This window comes from Ziziphus jujuba, chromosome 2 (assembly GCF_031755915.1).
Source record: "Ziziphus jujuba cultivar Dongzao chromosome 2, ASM3175591v1".
In the NCBI taxonomy this organism is placed as follows: domain Eukaryota; kingdom Viridiplantae; phylum Streptophyta; class Magnoliopsida; order Rosales; family Rhamnaceae; genus Ziziphus; species Ziziphus jujuba.
This window is the reverse complement of record NC_083380.1, coordinates 6,914,353-6,934,128: the sequence shown is the minus strand read 5'-3', so window position 1 is coordinate 6,934,128 and position 19,776 is coordinate 6,914,353. Positions and strand designations below refer to the sequence as shown.

The 19,776-nt window shown below is 35.7% G+C and overlaps 1 protein-coding gene and 1 pseudogene across 1 annotated transcript; both read left to right on the top strand.

The window, feature by feature from the left end:
- Positions 1 to 6,049: 6,049 nt before the first annotated feature.
- Positions 6,050 to 10,710, top strand: LOC132799362 (receptor-like protein EIX2). Its single transcript, XM_060814146.1, has 3 exons — positions 6,050 to 6,396; positions 7,159 to 10,344; positions 10,453 to 10,710. Exon 2 carries the CDS (start codon positions 7,180 to 7,182, stop codon positions 10,327 to 10,329), a length of 3,150 nt encoding a protein of 1,049 aa, XP_060670129.1. The 5' UTR covers positions 6,050 to 6,396; positions 7,159 to 7,179; the 3' UTR covers positions 10,330 to 10,344; positions 10,453 to 10,710.
- Positions 10,711 to 13,991: 3,281 nt separating this feature from the next.
- LOC132800410 (receptor-like protein EIX2) lies at positions 13,992 to 19,367 on the top strand (annotated as a pseudogene).
- The last annotated feature ends 409 nt before the right edge of the window (positions 19,368 to 19,776 follow it).

Genomic DNA, 19,776 nt, shown 5'->3' with positions numbered 1-19,776 from the left:
GAGGCTGAGAAAACTAATTATTTTATAATATCTATAAACTTTATAGAGTTAGCATCTAGCTAGCATATTTGATTTTGGAAATAAACAAGAGCTTGGATACTCAGAAACCACACTTGAATTTCCATGAAATTTTCTCAGTGGTTTACTCATTGACTTGGGGAAAAAAAAAAAAAAAAAAAAAAAAAAAAAAAAAAAAAAAAAAAAGAAAGAAAGAAGATATTCTTGCCTCGAAAGTCCATGATGCTGCCATAGCATCTGTCCCCACTATGCAAGACTTAAAAGGTCAGTTGATTTGAATAACAATGGTGAACCTAGGAGTTTTAGGTTACAATAGGGGTAAAATGATGCTTTTATGACTTCTATAGTGTCTTTTTGGTAATCTTGTCAGGACTTTTATATTGTTAGCACCAACTTGCACCAACTTTTTGTAAAACTTTAAATTCAAACCGTACAATCAACTATTACTCTGGTCGAATTTGAAGGAAATAAGAGTTTCTTGGCCTTCACGGAAATCAAGGTAGAGCAGTATACATACATATATTGAGATTTCATGCATGGTTTCAGACTTAGAGTTGTAACTTGAAGGATTGAGATGATGGAAACTGTAACTGTTTCGATTAATGATGCTGATTCTCTTGTTTATAATAAGAGAATTTGTTAATTACTGTGATGCACGCTTGATGCATTGCTTAGAGTCTGATAGGGAGGTTCTTATTGCCATGAAAATGGTCTTAATGACCCTGACAACCGGCTTTCATCATGGAAGGGAAGCAACTGTTGTCAATGGCATGGAATAAGCTGTGAAAACAGTACAGGAGCCGTCATTACAGTCGATCTCCATAATCCATATCCAGAAGGTTTTCATTCTTCTGGCAGATATGTATTCTATAACCTCAGTGGGGAAATTACACCTTCATTGCCGAAACTGAAGTCCTTGAGACATTTGGACTTGAGTTTTAACACATTCAATGGCAACCCAATTCCTGAATTTTTTGGATCTTTGAAAATTTTGCAATATCTAAACCTCTCAAATGCTGGGTTTAATGGTGTGATTCCTCAAAATTTAGGAAACCTCTCTAGGTTGCGGTATCTTGATGTCGAGTCTTTAAGTTTACAATCTTGAACTGATAACAGGTCTTGTCTCTCTAAAGATGAATGAAAATGATCTTCCAATGGTAGGGTCAGACTGATTAGGACACTAAATAAGCTCCCAACCTTAACTGAGTTGCATCTATCTTTTTGTAGCTTATCAGGTTCCATTCCTTCTCTTACCATTGTAAACTTAACTTCACTTGTTCACCTAGATCTAAGTTGAACCACTTCAATTCAAAAGTACCTGAGTGGTTTGTCAATATTAGCAGCCTTGTAACTTTGGATGGGTCACTGAGTAACCTGTTTGGAAGAATTCCACTTGGTATCAGTAACCTGTCAAAAAGATCCCATTTAAAGATCATATGACAACTTTTGAAGCATCCTCTTATGCTGGAAACCTTGGCCTTTGTGGCATGCCACTTGCTGTAATATGTCCAGGTGATGAAGATGATGATGATGATCCAGAAAGGGATGGAATTCTCCAAAGGATAATAGCAGTGGTGACAGCTTCATTGACAAATGGTTTTACTTGAGCATTGGATTGGGATTTGGGATAGGAGTTCTAGTTCCTTATCTGCTAGTGGGAATGAGAAAATCATGGAGTGTAGCCTACTTTGATGCTGTGGATGATGTCGTAGAAAGAATACCATATATATGGTTGAAATACAGAACCAAACTGCAGATCAAAAGAAGGCATCAGCAGCAAAGATAGAGACTTCTTGTTGCCCTTTTCCTGAATTACATTTCAGTAGTTTTATCATGTCCCATGCAACTTTATTCTTTCTTTTCAATCAACCATGATATTATCTTTTTCTTCTACTTATAATATTAGAAGCAACACACTAAAATTGGTTCCATAAATAAATATGCAAAGATAATAGCAAACTGTTTATGGTATAGCTTTTGTCTTGACTGATATGTTAATAATGATATTGGGTCAGTTTCCCAAAAAAAAAAAAAAAAAAAAAAAAGGGGGTTGAATGATTCACCACCCTTATGTGGATATTTGGATCAAAATTTAGAAATATATTTGGCAATTCATGTATTCATAAGTCTAACACATAAAACTATCAATGAGATGAAAATCAACAGACTTTGTGCCAAATGGAGGAAAAAAGGAACTAAATTTGATGCAAAGCCACATAACCTTTTCAATGGAAGCTTCAATGGAGGTGACAAAACCGAACAAACCGGGCTTGCTATTGGGGGTTGGCCAAAGGGTATGGTTAAAGCCTCATTAGGGAGGTCTTGAGGGTTTTCTTCTCAACACAGGGATTCAATGAAGTAACAGAGGAAACCACTGGTTTCAGTTTCTTGGTGATTCAGGGGACGATGAAGAAGAGCTTAAAGGAAGCAAATGGTTGGGATTCATAATGAACCGCTTACGGTTGTTGGAACGGCGTCGGATTGAAAGGACATAGAGAGTGAGATGAGATATTTTATTCCCTTTTGGAATTTCTTTAATTCCTTTTAACGATTCGATGGCGGGTAATTAAACGGTAATTTGTGAAGAAGATACAATGCCACGCGCTAGTAAGCCGCGTGGGAGTCCAATAGCATATGGACAGAGGGACGTAAACTGTTCAAGCACTCATTGGCCGCACCTTTGTCTGACGTCATCACACATACCTGAATCTTTTGTTTTTGTTTTTGTTTTTTGTTTTTTTTTTTTTTTAAATTATTTATTTATTTTGCACTAATGAATTCTCTTTATAAACCAGTAGAAATAATAATAATAATAACAATTGACCCTTTTTTGTATCGATTGCATTCTTTTCTGATTTGTGCTGTCTTTTTTTGTTTCCCATTTATGTAGTTTTGCACAGATTGGAGTAGAAAGATGATAATTTAGAGAGATATAGTAAAAACCCAGTTTGCATATTTGGAGTAGTTCCAGCTGATTGAAGAAAGATCAAGACTTTATTATAACCTGGGCTGTTCTTTTGTCCTTCAAGTTGCTGTTTTTTTGTCTTTTTTTTTTTTTTTTTCTTTTTTTTTGATGAAATTCAAGGAACTTGATTGTTGGAAGATAAATCAGAGTATTAATTTTAAGTAGCAAAGTCTCAAATAGAGTATGGGAATCTTACCACGACATCATCACAAGACAAAGTCTGAATATGACCAAAATTTTAACGGAAGGTTCGCATTAGTGAGAAGGGCTAGACCAGTTTCACGAATGTGTCTATGGCGTCTTTCAGCATAGCCATTCTGTTCCGGTGTACGAGTTATTGTTAAAAATGGCTAATTCCGTTTTTTGCAAAATAAGTTTTTAATTTTAAAAATTCTCCTCCATTGTCAGAATAAAAAGAGATTATTCATGTTTGAAAGAATTTTTCAATTACTTTTTTAAAGTTAACAAAAACTTGAAAGACATCAGATTTTTGTTTTATAGGAAATAGCCACATATATTTTGAAAAATGATCAACAAATACAATGTAGTAATTGAAATCATCATGAGATTTTATTTTAGAGGATCCCCATACATCAGAATAAACTAGATGAAAGGGCTTACTACTAGACAAAGATGAAACACTGAATGGAAGTTTGTGTGTTTTATTGCAGTTACAAGCATCACACTGAAAAAGTTTAAAATTAGACACTGGAAGAGAAAAAGTGGAGACGACGTGACGAAGAACAGGACTGGATGGCTGGCCAAGGCAAGATTGCCAATTAGATAAAGGGGCTTTATGAGCAGTGAAGCTGATGGGTGGGGAAACTTGAGAAGGCCATTCATATACTCCTTGCATGTGTGGACCCCGTAGCAGAAGTGAGCCCGTCTTCAGATCCTTAACAACAAAATAGTGAGGAAAAAATTCAACAGAAACATTGTTAACAGTCCATAGTTTAGAAACAGAAAGGAGGTTTCTGATCATGTGAGGCACGCACAAGATATCAGACAGCAAAAGAGATTTAGAAGCAGTTGGAAGATGGACAGAACCAATATGAATGACAGGGATTTTGGAACCATTACCGACTGCAATTGCATCTGTGACATCGTACTCTGAGTGAATGGCAAGGTTTTGAAGGTCATTAACAATATGATGGGTGGCCCCAGTGTCCAGCAACCAGTTTGAGGAAGGAGAGGTTCCAGAGGATGGATGACGGCCTAAAGCACCATGATCAACTGGATTGATGTGATAGGCTTGTGGTGTTGTGTTATATCTGGAAGGAGGTGGTTGTCGCCGAGCTGGAGCGTAGGTCCACTGTTGCTTGAGGGATGGACAGAATCGAGCAGAGTGACCTTGTTGGTCACACAATTGACACTTCCCTTTGTAGTTGTTTGAGCGGCCAGGATTATGTGGTCTGAATTAACCAGAGGTAGGAGTGAACAGGGAAGGAGGATAGAACCATGAGGGCTTCCTAGTGGAGGAAGGGTTCGAGGTAGACCGATAAGCCACATTGGCTGATATGGTCATGGTGTCAGTTTGTGGTTCAACTCTTTTTAAGTAAAAGTCATGTTCAATGAGTTACTCATGAAGATTAGTAAAGGAGATGGCAGACTCCCTGGTTCAAAAGGCAGCAGCAACGTCTTTGAGTTCTAGACTGAGGCCATTGATAATGTAGAGAGCAAGATCTTCATCACTTATGGGCATGTTGAGAAGTGCAAGTTCTGTGGCTGCTGTTCGTACATCAAGAAGGTATGTGGCAATTGGTCGATTCCCTTGTGGTTTGATGAGGCGTTGCTGCAAAAGGAGAATATGGGATCTGGACGTTTTTGCAAAGTGTGTCGCCAATGAGGTCCATGCAGCATACGATGTAGTAGCAGTTGCTACTAGGTGAGCAATTTCTGGTGTGAGAGAAGCAAGAAGGGCATTGAGGAGAAATTTGTCTTGCCTCACCCAGAAGAGATAATCTGGATTGGGTATTAGAGAGGGAGGATCGGTAGAAGTCTCCGTGACAGTCGGAGAAGGACATGATTTGGAGCCATCAACATAGCCATATAGATCGTAGGCAATGAGTAATGAGTCAAATTGTGCACACTAAGGAAAGTAATTAGACTCTGTGAGATGAAGAGGGGCTTGGGAGGCAACGTTGAAAACAATTAGATGTTGTCCAGAGAACGTTGGATCATTGTGCATAGGAACAATGGGTGCAGATGAAGAAGATGTGGCTGAGAAATTTTGGGCCATGGAAGAAAGAAAGAAAAAAAAAAAAAAAAGGATCGAAAGAACTGATGAAGTTTTTAGGGCTCTGATACCATATAGAACAGAGAGGAATATAGTGTAAAATCCATATTATTAATGTATTGATTTGCTGTATAAATACAAGGGAGTAGGTACAAAAAGATAAACACACCAGATAAACATAAATACAATGATATATATGAGTTGTTACAGATAAAGAGTAATAGATGAAACTGTTATGAGCTATTAGGCCAAAGCATATGGTTAAAGCCCCATTAGGGATGTCATGAGGGTTTTCTTATCAACACAGGGATTCAATGAAGTAACAAAGGAAACCATTGGTTTCAGTTTCTTGGTGATTCAGGGGACGATGAAGAAGAGCTTAAAAGGAAGCAAATGGTTGGGATTCACAATGAACCGCTTACGGTTATTGGAACGACGTCGGATTGAAAGGACATAAAGAGTGAGATGAGAAATTTTATTCCCTTCGGAATTTCTTTAATTCCTTTTAACGATTCGATGGCGGGTAATTAAACGGTAATTTGTGAAGAAGATACAATGGTAAGCGCTAGTAAGCCGCGTGGGAAGTCCAGTAGCATATGGAAAGAGGGACGTAAATTGCTCAAGCACTCATTAGCCGCACGTTTGTCTGACGTCATCACACGTGCCTGAATTCTTCCTTTTTTTTTTTTTTTTTTTTAATCAATTATTTATATATTTTGCACTAATGAATTTTCTTTATAAACCAGCAGAAATAATAATAATAGTGATTGACCCTTTTTTTGTATCGATTGCATTCTTTTCTTATTTCTGCTTTTTTTTTTTTTTTTTTTTTTGCCTTCCCATTTATGTAGTTTTGCAGAGATTGGAGTAGAAAGTTGATAATTTAGAGAGAGATAGTAAAAACCCAGTTTGCATATTTGGAGTAGTTCCAGCTGATTGAAGAAAGATCAAGACTTTATTATAACCTGGGAAGTTCTTTTGTCCTTCAAGTTGTCCCTTTTTTTTTTTTTTTTTTTGAATGAAATTCAAGGAACTTGATTGTTGGAAGATAAATCGGAGTATTAATTTTAAGCAGCAAAGTCTCAAATAGAGTCTGGGAATCTTACCACAACATCATCACAAGACAAAATCTGAATATTTTTTTTTGGAGGTTTCATGTTCTATGGATGGGTTTCTGGTAAGTATCAAAACAAATCAACTTTATGTTTTAGGCTTTGATCAATATGGTTTACTAGAATTGATAATTTCTGCATGTACAGTACAAGTCAATGTTGGAGTCTGGATTTAAAAATTTGAAGAGCTGTTGAATATTAAATACATTGGGATTACCCTTACCAAATTTCCAACTATATGCCAACTGTCATTATTTAAATAATTCCCTAATGAATAAGTTTCAACAAATTTTGAAAAACTGAAGCTGATCATCACTATTATTTATATTAAACAAGTTACATGACTTGCTGGCAGCCATTTTTTTTTTTATAGTTTATACATTTTCTACCATCAAAACCATCCGAGACCTCATACGAAGAGAGCTAAGAATAAAGAATTCTTATATCAGGTAGACAAAATTGCATTATCATAACATATCCTCTGTAGTTTCCTCATTGACTTGGTAAAAAGAAATGCTTGCCACAGAAAGTCAGTAATGAGTCCATACTACTTTTTCCTCACAATGAAACTGAAAGTGAATTTGATTGGAGCAATAATTGGGAAATACCTAGTCCTTACAGATTTAACAATTTTATATTAGTTAGTCCTTTGTAATTCAATTTTATATTATATGTTGCATTGTTTACATAACTTTGAATTCAAACGTTATCATCATCTTTCCTCTGGTCTTATTAAATGAAAATCATGGTTTCTTTGTCTTCAAGGAAAAGATATTTAGACTAGTAGATATATTAAAATTTCATACCTTGCCCTTGGCATAATACAGTTGTAAGTTGCAAGAGTTGAGATGATGAAAACAGCTTCAATGTTCCAATTAATGCTATTGATTCTCTTCTTTACAAGAAGAGAATTTGTTCGTTTCGGTGATGCACAGTTAGCAGAATGCTTAGAGTCTGACCGAGTTGCTCTCGTTGCCTTCAAAAATGGTCTTAATGATCCTGAAAACCGGCTTTCATCATGGAAAGGAAGCAACTGCTGTCAATGGCGGGGAATAAGCTGTGAAAGCAGTACAGGAGCTGTTATTGCTGTCGATCTCCATAATCCATATCCACAAGGTTTTGATTCTTCAAGCAGGTATGGATTCTGGAACCTCAGTGGGGAAATTAAGCCTTCAATGATGAAACTGAAGTCCTTGAGATACTTGGACTTGAGCTTCAACACATTCAATGACAATCCAATTCCTGAATTTTTCGGATCTTTGAAAAATTTGCAATATCTAAACCTCTCGAATGCAGAGTTTAGTGGTGCAATTCCTCCAAATTTAGGAAACCTCTCAAGCTTACAGTATCTTGATTTGAAGTACTCACCGAGTTTATATGTTGAAAATCTTGAATGGTTAAAGGGTCTTGTCTCTCTAAAGCATCTTTTGATGCGTGAAGTTGATCTTTCAATGGTGGGATCCAATTGGGTTAGGACAATAAACAAGCTTCCTTCTTTAACTGAGTTGGACCTGTCTTCTTGTCTCTTATCTGGTTCGATTCCACCTCTCAGTCCTTTCAATTTAACTTCACTTGCTGTAGTAGACCTTTCTTTTAATGGTTTCAATTCAAAAATACCTGATTGGCTTCTTAATATTAGCAGCCTCATTAGCTTGGATATAAGCTACAGTGGCTTTTTTGGAAGAATTCCACTTGGTTTTAGTGACATGCCAGATTTGAAGTTTTTGAATCTTGCTGGTAATAACAATCTCACAGCAAGTTGTTCTCAATTGTTGAAAGGAAGATGGGAGAAAATTCGAGTCCTCGATTTAGCATCCAATAAACTACATGGGAAACTTCCTGCTTCCATTGGAAACATGACGTTTCTCACTCACTTAGATCTTTTTGTCAATAATATTGAGGGTGCAATTCCAAGCTCTATTGGCAATCTTTGCAACCTGATATTTTTTCGTATATCAGGTAATAACTTGACTGGAACATTACCTGAATTCATCGAAGGAGCAGAAAATTGTCATTCTAGGAGCCCTTTGCCTAGTTTGCAGTACTTGGATTTGTCAGTCAATCACTTGGCTGGTAAGTTACCAGAATGGATTGGTCAGCTGAAGAATATTGTTCAACTCGGTTTGGACTATAACTCTCTGAATGGTCCCATCCCAGCTTCTTTAGGATTATTGCAAAATCTTACTGATCTGGGACTTTCAGGAAATGATCTGAACGGGACTCTCCCTGAAAGTTTGGGACAACTTTCTCATTTGTCTACTTTTGATGTTTCTTCCAATCATCTGACAGGTATGGTCACTGAAACACATTTTTTGAAGCTAAGTAAGCTAAAACGTTTACATCTGTCTTCCAACTCCTTCACCTTGAATGTCAGTTCCAACTGGTTTCCTCCATTCCAACTTTCTAATCTTGATATGCGTTCATGTAGTTTAGGTCCTTCATTTCCTTCTTGGCTTAAATCACAAAAAGAAGTTGAATATTTAGATTTGTCTAATGCTAGCATTTTTGGCTCCATACCCAACTGGTTCTGGGAAATTTCCTCTAATCTGTCACTGTTGAATGTTTCCTTTAACCACTTAGAAGGTCGATTACCTAGTCCATTAATAACAAAGCCTTTTGCAGATGTTGACTTGAGTTCTAACCTCTTTGAAGGACCTATTCCTCTTCCAATTGTTGAGGTTGAGTTACTTGATATGTCCAATAACAAACTTTCTGGTCCTATTCCAAGTAATATAGGTGATTCCTTACCAAACTTGATCTTCCTCTCTCTTTCTGGAAACCTCATTATAGGAGAAATCCCGGCTTCCATTGGCAACATGCAATCTCTTCAAGCCCTTGATCTTTCAAATAACTACTTGAGAGGAAGTATTCCATCAAGCATTGCAAATTGTTCTCTCCTAAATGTATTAGACCTACGTAAGAACAATTTATCTGGAAATATTCCTGACTTTTTGGGTGAACTACGTATGCTTCAAACATTACACCTAAGTGATAACAATTTCTCTGGAGAGCTCCCTTCATCTTTCCGTAATTTTTCAAGTTTGGAAATGCTGGATCTTGGAAACAACAGATTAAAGGGTAAAATTCCACCGTGGATTGGAGAAGGTTTTAAAAAGCTAAGGATTCTTAGCTTGAGGTCCAATGCATTTTATGGAGAACTTCCATCAGTGTTATCAAATCTAAGTTCAATACAAGTCCTGGACCTGGCAGAAAATCTGTTGAACGGCAGTATACCTGCCAGTTTTGGAGATTTTAAATCTATGTCACAAATCCAACACATAAACCATTACCTATTCTATGGAATGTATAGGGGCAGTTATTATGAAGAAAACTTGGTGGTGAATATGAAAGGTCAGCCTCAAACATACACCAAGATCCTTTCCCTTGTAATTAGTCTTGATCTCTCTGGAAATAATCTGAGTGGAGACCTTCCAAGAGAAATAACAAAACTGTTGGGTTTGGTTGTTTTGAACTTGTCTGGAAACCATATCACTGGTCACATCCCTGAAAGCATATCGGAGTTGAAACAATTGTTATCACTTGACCTCTCAAGTAATAGGCTCTCAGGTCCTGTTCCTCAAAGCTTGGGGACACTCTCATTCCTGGGGTATCTGAATTTGTCATACAATGACTTGTCTGGTAGGATCCCTTATACAGATCATATGACAACTTTTGATGCAGCCTCTTTCACTGGAAACCTTGGCCTTTGTGGTGGTCCACTTGCTGTAAAATGTCCAGGTGATGAAGATGATGAGGAACCAGGTAAGGGATGGACAACTCCCAAGGATACTGGTAATGGTGACAGCTTCATTGATAAGTGGTTCTACTTGAGTATTGGATTGGGATTTGCAGCTGGAATTCTTGTCCCATATTTGATAATGGCAATGAGAAAATCTTGGTGCGTAGCCTACTTTGATGCTGTTAATGAAGTTACAGATAGAATACTGTATCAGTGGTTGAAATATAGAACCGCAAAGCAGAGGACTAGAGGGCATTAGCTAACAAGATGAAGAGTATGTTTTCTTTATTCAATTTGTTACTTTGACTTGCATACTCTGCTTTCTAATCTACTAACTATACTGAACTCAGAAAATGTCATTTCTGATTTTGATCACTTCCAGATGGGGAAAGTAAGAACCTCACCAAGTATTCAAGGAGAAAGCTAAAAGGTTTCGGGTTGACACTTTATTTCTTTGTGAGTGAGTTTTAGGGACACTGGATTATATAATAACAAATAGTTCATTTCTTTTCTTCTGTTTCACCATCCGAACCTTTGTAATTTGTGATGGGTCTAAAAGCTGTTTTCAAATTAATATTGTTGTAAATGACAATTTTCTACTAGTTTTCAGTCTTATGGAATTTGTGGAATTACTGGTTAAGTACTGAGAAGCTCATTAGCTTGCATATTGACAAGCATATTATTGGCTTCTCCATTGTTTCAATGTCACACACATTTGAGGTTGGTGCACGTAGACATTCTTACTTTAAAAAACCAGAAACAAACAAAAGAAACAAAATCATAAACATCTTAGTTACCTTCTTAAAACTGGACCCAAAATATGTATCAATTACCAAAAAAATAAAAAATAAAAAATAAAAAAAACAAAACGTGCCCCTGTTTGGCCTTGTAACTGCAAAATAGCTTTCTAGTTATAGAAACAACGTTAATTAGTTATGTATGTAAAACCAAAAAGTAAATTTGAAACTAAACTGCATAACAAATCCGGTGGCTTGTTTGGTTTTGTTTTTACAATATTTTAAAATTTTAAATATGAAAAGAATAAATAGTAGACTAACATTCAAGTTAAATGAGATTAGAAAAAGTTCACGGAAAAAAGGATTGGAATATTTGTCTTCACCATGTAAAACTGAAAGGATTGGAATATCAATGGGTCAACACGATGCTGATATGGTCGAAAGACATGCATTTCTTTACTTCATCCCATATGTTTTTTATTCTTTTCTGCATATTCCTTATATCTTGGTGAATCAATTTTTCATTTTCTTTTTCTCTTGCTATCTTTTTCCTTTATATTTCTCTATAAAACCATGGAAAATGTATAAAGGAAAAACAATGAAAAGACAGCTGAAATAATAACTATGTTTATAGATTTTGGCACAATGATGGATAACATAGCATTACTTTATGGAAAACAGAAAAAAACAAGAAGGAAAACTAGCTCAGAATATCCCACACCCTGATCTATAGAAATTGCAAAATATTAGGAAGAAGAAAGCAACTTGGGCAAGGTTCCATTACAATTACTAAGTTACATTGTGGAATAAAAGATAAACAGATCTTTAAACAAAAGAAGAATTAAAACCGGCATTTCAAATGGAAACCAGAGCGTTTCAGAAGTAAAATCACAAAAACTTTGAGCTAAAATGTTTGTTAAGACTAGCTTTTTAGATGCTTAACAGCTTTTGCTAATTGATCGAAACTTAATTTAAAACCGCTTTTGAACTTGCACATTGCTTTAGATTTGCAGTAAAAAGGCTTCTACAACGTTAGTATATTTACATAGGCAGCAGATTACATCAGTTGAATATTAATAGTACAGTCGATAATGTTATCATGCAGAAACTAATGTTGGGCTGTGGAATCAAAATTCGAAGATCTGTTCAATATCAAATCTTATTTGATTCAATAAAATAAAATTTTCTATGCTTCAAAAGTCAATATTTTACAACAGAGATTTCTCAGAAATTACATCATTGACTTGCACCAAAAAATAAAAAAAAAAACCTTTGCTTCCTCAAAAGTCAGTGATAAATCCATATTAGGCTTCCTTTTAGGTACAACTGCTACTAATTCTTTCTTCTTACAATGATAAAAGTAAAAGTTTCTTATTCCTCTTCACCAAAAACGCAGTATATATTACTGAATGAGAAATAATATCATGTTATATTTGTTAAATTCATGTTTTAATCAGAATTCAACACTAAAACTATGAATCAGGACAAACTAATTTTGGACCAAAAGTGGAGCAAAAAAGGAACTAATTTGATGCAAGCCTACATATCCTTTGCAAAATGGAAGCTTCAATGGAGCAGACAAACTGAAAAACAGGGCTGCCATTGGGGGTTTGCCGAAAACATTGTTGTTAAAGCTCCATTATTCGATGAAGTAACAGTGAAAAACCATGATTTTGATTCAGGAGAAGATCAAGAAAGAAGCTTAAAGAAAGCAAATAGTAGGGATTAACAAAGAACCCACTTACTGTAGTTGAAACGACACCGGATCGGAAATGACAATGAAAAAGACCGTTATTTAATGGCGGGTAATTAACGGTAATCTGTGGAAGAAGATGCTATGACACGCGCTTGTAAGCCGCGTGGGAACCAACACGAACATATTTGATTCACGTGCTCGGTGACCGCACGTTTGCGTGACCTCATCACCACACGTGCGCTGAAATCTTTGGAGGAAAAAAAAAAAAAAAAAAAAAAAAAAAAAAAAAAAAGCATAGAATTACTTCAGGCTTTTCGTTTATGTTTTTGGTAAAATTTAAAAACAGAGGTATTTTGAAATACCTCATAGAGATTATTATTATTATTATGTATATATATATATATGTCGCCGACACTCGAACGCAGGACCAAGAACACCATTTCAGGTAACTTGGCCACAAGGCTACGAGGCGTTGGCCTCAATGCGAACAACTTTATTATATTTCATAAGTCACTTGGAAGAGGAATATTTCCCCATTAGAGTTTGGAGCCTAAAACTAGTAAATGCAAATGGAGTTTCAGCTAACATTATGACTTTTGGAGAGACTGGCTGTGAGTGTGTGCTTTAAATCTGCCATTCTGGTATCTATAGCTACCTTATTTATGATCAATTAAAATTTGAAATATAATGCAAATTGAGTTGAATTAATGTAAAGAAAATTATTTTATACTATATCATTCAGTAACCATCAATACATGTGTTCTTCGTAAGATTTAAAGGAGTTAATATTATAGTTAAGTTTATGGAATCAATGTTAGATTCTTGAATTAAAATGTGAAAAGAGATGTTAAATATTAACATTCATTGGGTTTACTGTAATCTAACTTCCAGCTACATATGCCAAAATGTAATAATCAAAGTATGCCTTCTTGGAAAAAAAAAAATTTGCAACAAGTCAATTAGAAAATTTGAACGTTGTTTCCTGACAATTTTGTAGTGCCTTATTAAACAAGTAATACGGCTTGCTAGAAGCAAGTTATATTATGAGTTGTTGTTTTTTTTTTTTTTTTTTTTTTTTTTTTAAGCTGCCAGTGACTTCCCCCACCAAAGACAGCCAAAAAAATTTTTTTAAAAAAATAACCACAAAAAAAAAAAAAATAAGAAAATAAGAAAATAAAGCCAAGGATAAAATGATTCGTATTTCAATATCAAGTTAGACACGCATTGCATTTTCATCACATTGACGTTGTAAAAAGACATACTTTCCCGGAAAGTCTGTATTGTGTCCTTAGTCTTTGTCCCCACCATTCACGTACGTAAGACTGAAAAATCAATTTATTGGAATAGCAATGGGTCACATGGTGCTTATATGAATTTTTAATTGTTACCACCAACTTTTCATCCATAAATAACTACAACTACCATGTTGCAAAAGGTGTAATAGTTGAGAGGTAAAGCGTATTTAACCCAATTTTAAACCTTTTGCTCGCCCGAGTCGCTCGTGTCAACTGAAAGATTTTTCCTACCTACTTGTCTGATAAATCTCCTCTTTTTTTTTTTCATTTTTTTTTTCTTTCTTGTTTTGCATAATTATCACAAGAGAGTCCTCACAGATTTTCTATTTCTTTCATCTTTCTGTTAGTTGGAGATTGTTCTTCACCAAAACACAGTTTGCATTGAAATTTGTTTATAGTTTTTGGCATAAGGGTTAGATGGAAATAGTTACTGCAGGGGTTCCATTAATGATACTTGTTATCTGCTTTATAATAATAACAGGAGGGTTTTGTCCTAACACCGATGCTCTGTTGATGAATTGCTTGGAGTCGGACCAAGAAGCTCTTCTTGACTTCAAGAATGGCCTTTATGATCCTGAAAACCGGCTTTCTTCATGGAAGGGAAGCAACTGCTGTCAATGGTGGGGAATAAGCTGTGAAAGCAGGAGCTGTTATTGCAGTTGATCTCCATAATCCATATCCACAACGTTTTCATTCTTCTAGCAGGTACGGATTCTGGAACCTCAGTGGGGAAATTAGGCCTTCATTAACAAAACTCAAGTCCTTGAGGCATTTGGACTTAAGTTTGAACACATTTGATGGCAACAAAATTCCTGAATTTTTGGGATCTTTGAAAAATTTGCAATATTTAAATCTCTCAAATGGTGGGTTTAGTGGTGCAATTCCTCTAACTTTAGGGAACCTCTCTGGCTTGCAGTATCTTGATGTTGAGTCTTGGAGTTCATATGTTGATAATCTTGAGTGGGTGACAGGTCTTGTCTCTTTAGAACATCTTGTGATGAATGGAGTTAATCTTTCAATGGTAGGATCAGACTGGATTAGGACACTAAACAAACTCCCATCCTTAACTAAGCTGCACCTATCGTCTTGTAGCTTATCTGTTACCATTCCAACTCCTGCTTTTGTAAACATATCTTCACTTGTTTCCCTAGATCTTAGTTTTAACAAATTCAATTCAAAAGTACCTGATTGGCTTGTCAATATCAGCTCCCTCGTTACTTTGGATTTAAGTAACAATGGCTTGTTTGGAAGAATTCCTCTTGGTTTTAGTGAGCTGCCTAATTTGCAGTTTTTATATCTTGCTGGTAATGATAACCTCACTGGAAGTTGTCATCAACTATTGAGGGGAAGATGGGAGAAGATACATGTCCTTGATATTGCATCCAATAGTCTACATGGGAAACTTCCTGCTTCCCTTGGAAACATGACATTTCTCACTCGCTTAAATCTTCCTGGAAATCATGTTGAGGGTGAGATTCCAAGCTCTATTGGAAAACTTTGCAACCTGATGCATTTTGATATATCAAATAATAACGTGACTGGTACTTTACCCGAAATCCTTGAAGGAACAGATTGTCTTTCTAGGAAACCACTGCCTAGTCTACAGTACTTGGATTTGTCAAATAACCACCTGGTTGGTAAATTGCCCGAATGGCTAGGTCAGCTCAAGAATCTTGTTGAACTTCGTTTGCTCTATAACTCTCTTCATGGTCCCATCCCAGCTTCTTTAGGTTTACTGCAAAATCTTTCTGTATTATGGCTAGGAGGGAATGAACTAAATGGAACTCTTCCAGAAAGTTTGGGACAGCTTTCTGAGTTGATATTTTTTGATGTTTCCTCCAATCATTTGACTGGTTTAGTTACTGAAAAACATTTTTTAAAGCAAGGTAAGCTAAAACATTTACTTCTATCTTTTAACTCTTTCACCTTGAATGTCAGTTCCAATTGGGTTCCCCCATTCCAAGTCTGGCATCTTCAAATGGGTTCATGCCATTTGGGTCCTGCATTTCCTGCTTGGCTAAAGTCACAAAAGGAAGTCACTAATTTAGATTTCTCAAATGCTAGCATCACCGGTTCCATGCCCTACTGGTTTTGGGAACGTTCCTCCAACTTAATATTGTTGAATGTTTCCCATAATCAATTAGAAGGTCACCTACCGAGTCCATTAAGCTTAGCTTCATTTGCAGTGGTTGATTTCAGCTTAAACTTCTTCAGTGGGTCCATTCCTATCCCAAGTGACAACATTAAATTTCTTGATCTATCCAAAAATAAATTTTCTGGTACTATTCCGAAGAACATGAGTTATGATTTTTATGTCCTCTCTCTTTCTGACAACCATATAAATGGAGAAATCCCAGTTTCTATAGCTAATAATCGTTATCTTTTAGTCATTGATCTTTCGAGAAACAACTTAACAGGAAGTATTCCATCAAGCATTGGAAATTGTTCTTTCCTAACAGCATTAGACCTCAGTATGAACAATTTATTTGGGAAAATTCCTGAATCCCTGGGTCGATTAAAGGAGCTTCAAACCTTGCACCTAAGTGACAACAAGCTCTCTGGATATCTCCCAATATCTTTCCTGAACTTATCTAGTTTGGAGACACTGGATCTTGGATATAACAGGATAATGGGTAGAATACCACCGTGGTTTGGGAAAGGCTTCAAAAGTCTAAGAATTCTTAGCTTAAGGTCTAATTCATTTTCAGGAGAACTTCCATCAGTGCTATCGAATTTAAGCTCATTACAAGTCCTGGACCTGGCAGAGAATCAGCTGAATGGCAGTATTCCTGCTAGCTTTGGAGATTTCAAAGCCATGTCACAAGTCCAAAACAGTAACCATTATCTATTTTATGGGACATTCGACCATTATCTCTTGTACGGGACTAGGGGTGGCTACTACAAAGAAAATTTTGTTGTAAATTTGAAAGGACAGTTTAGAACGTACACCAAGACCCTCTCCCTTCTAACCAGCCTAGATCTCTCAGGAAATAATTTGAGTGGAGGTCTTCCTATTGAGATAACAAAACTGTTGGGTTTGGTGGTCATGAACTTGTCTAGAAACCATATAAGTGGATACATTCCTGAGAGCATTTCAGAGTTGAAGCAATTGTCGTCGCTTGATCTCTCAAGCAATGAGTTTTCAGGTGTTATTCCTCGAAGTTTGGGATTGCTCTCATTTTTGGGTTTCCTGAATTTGTCAAAGAATAACTTATCTGGAAGGATCCCTTATTCAGATCATCTGTCAACTTTTGATGCTCCTTCTTTTGCTGGAAACCTTGGCCTTTGTGGGACTCCACTTGCTGTAAAGTGTCCTGGTGATGATGAAGAAGATTCAGATAGCGGTTGGACTACTCCCAAGGATAACAATAGTGGTGACAGTTTTGTTGATCAATGGTTTTATTTGAGCATTGGATTGGGATTTGCAGCAGGAATTCTGGTTCCTTATATAATATTGGCTATGAGGAAATGTTTGAGAGAAGCCTATTTTGGTGCGGTAGATGTAGTGCTGGAAAGAATACTATATTTATGGTTGAAACATAGAACCATACAGAAGAGGAACAGAGGGCATCAACAGTGAAGATATATTTTTATTTTTATTTTTTTTAAATATAATTTTACTAGTGAAGATTGTGGTTCTACTGATTGATCTTTTAGCTGTATTTACTTATTGAAATTGCATGTCAAGGAATCTAAATATGAATGAATAAGATGGAAAGGCATGGATGCCTTTAATTCATAGGAATGAGTTTTTTACTTTTCTGCATCTTGTTTGTTCTTTGTCTTGTTATTTTAACTTTATATTTTTATATGAAATTGTGGAAAATACAAGAGGAAAGAACAAAAAGGAAGCTCAAATACTAGTTACAATTTTCGTAGCTTCAAAACAGTAATGGTAAGCAATTAGAAAAGCTTTTTTCGTTTTTCCTTTTGTTGGCCAAGAGATCATCATCCGGTTAGAACAACAAAATGGAAAATAGAAAAACAAGAAGAAAGGTCAGCACAAAGTCTCCTACAGTAAAGCAATTAAAACTGCAAAAAATTGCTGCTTGTTTTCCATGAAACACAGGGCAAGGAAGAAGAATTGAAGAAAACAAGTTAAGCAAGGTTCTATTACAGTTACTGAATTCAACCCTCTTATCTGCATTATGTCCAGCATTTCAAATGGAAACCATAATAGCTGTATTATGCCTAAGAAGCTTTTCGTTATGATTTGTAAAAAGTGTAAAACTTGGGACAAATCACCTTCTAAACTCACTTAGCTTAAGTTAAGTCTCTACTCAGACCATCACTTAGACCATCTTTTCAGTTGCTCAATAGCTTTATTAATGGTCAAAACTCACTTGAAACCGGTTATGAACTTGCATCATGCTACGTTTTCAGAAATTACATTCTTTTAGACATCATATGTTGACAGCAGACTTTTTATGTTTATCTTTTCTGAAGTTCTATGCAATTTTATGAGTAACATAAATCACATACTGTAAAACCCAATTTCTTTAGTACAATGAATAATATTACTATGCAAAGACTAATATGAATATCAAAGCCCGTGTGGTTCAACAAAAATAAAAAATTCCGATAGTCAATGTTATACTACATAGATTTTCAGCAACTGCATAATCATGACTTTCTCTGCAGCTTCCTTCATTGACTTACAAAAAGGACTCATTTGCTTCCACAAATAAGTCCCCACTTCCCCATTGATTGCAACTTTTATATTTCTCATCTTTTTGTTGGTTAATAAGTGTCTTTATCTTTTCCCCAGCTCTTATTGTCATTAATTAACTATTTCTCTGATCTTATAATATGAAATAAAAGTATCTTCTTCCTCTTTACCAAAAGCCAGTTTATATTGAAATTTCATCAATACTTTCTGGCATAAAAAGGTTGGACCTTTGATGGCAACGATCATGAGGTTACTGATTCTCTGCTTTATAGTAAGAGGACATTTTCTTTCTAAAAGTGATGCATAGTTGATGAATTGCTTGGACTCAGACAGAGAAGCTCTTATAGACTTCAAGAACCGTCTTCATGATCCTGAAAACCAGCTTTTTTCTTGGAAAGGAAACAACCGTTTTCAATGCTGGGGAATAAGCTGGGATAGCAATGCAGGAGCTGTTATTGCAGTTGATCTCCATAACCCACATCTGCATTCTCTTGTAATTGGTGGTTACTGAGATTTGGAATGGAGATCGCTCGTTGAAGATGTTGAATGGGTTTTGGGTCTTGTCTCTTTGAGGCAACTTGTTCCGAATGGCGTTGATCTTTCAATGGTGGAGGGTTCATAATTGAGTGGGATTGTGAGCAAGCTTCCATGGTTAACTGAGTTGCAGTACTCTTCTAACTTGTTGAAAGTCAACACCAGTATCAGATCTCTTCACCTTTACTTCCTGATGATGGGCTGTTTTTTTGTTTTTGTTTTTGCTTTTATTTATCATTTATTTATTTCCTTCTATTGCAATCATCTTCAAATAAAGAATCTTATAAAAAAGTTCCGCATCATGTGTATTTTTTTACGTTGACCAAAGGAAAATAAAAATACATATAAATATTTTGACACAACAAACAGCTAGATACAGAGTTCTAAATGGTAAAATTTTAAGAAATATAAAAGGAAGACCTTTTTTGAGATATGAAACAGGGGAATGAAGAATATTGGATTACATTTTTTGGTTTTTAAAAGAAGCTTAATGAGTATAAACTATCATTTACATTTTAAGTACCAACTTTGTTGAAAAAAGTATTTTGCCTTTTTTTTTCCCACTTATAGTAGCAGTGCAAATTATCACCCAATTAGCTAAAGTCAATGAATCGTTTATGACAAAGAGAGTTTATTTATTGGCGAGATAATGATGCCTAAACAAATATTGGGATTTAGAATGAAAATTTGAAGGCAATTTGAATACCAACATATATATGGTTCAAAAACAACATATAAATTCCATCTATACTCCCAAGTGTAATCTTATATATTT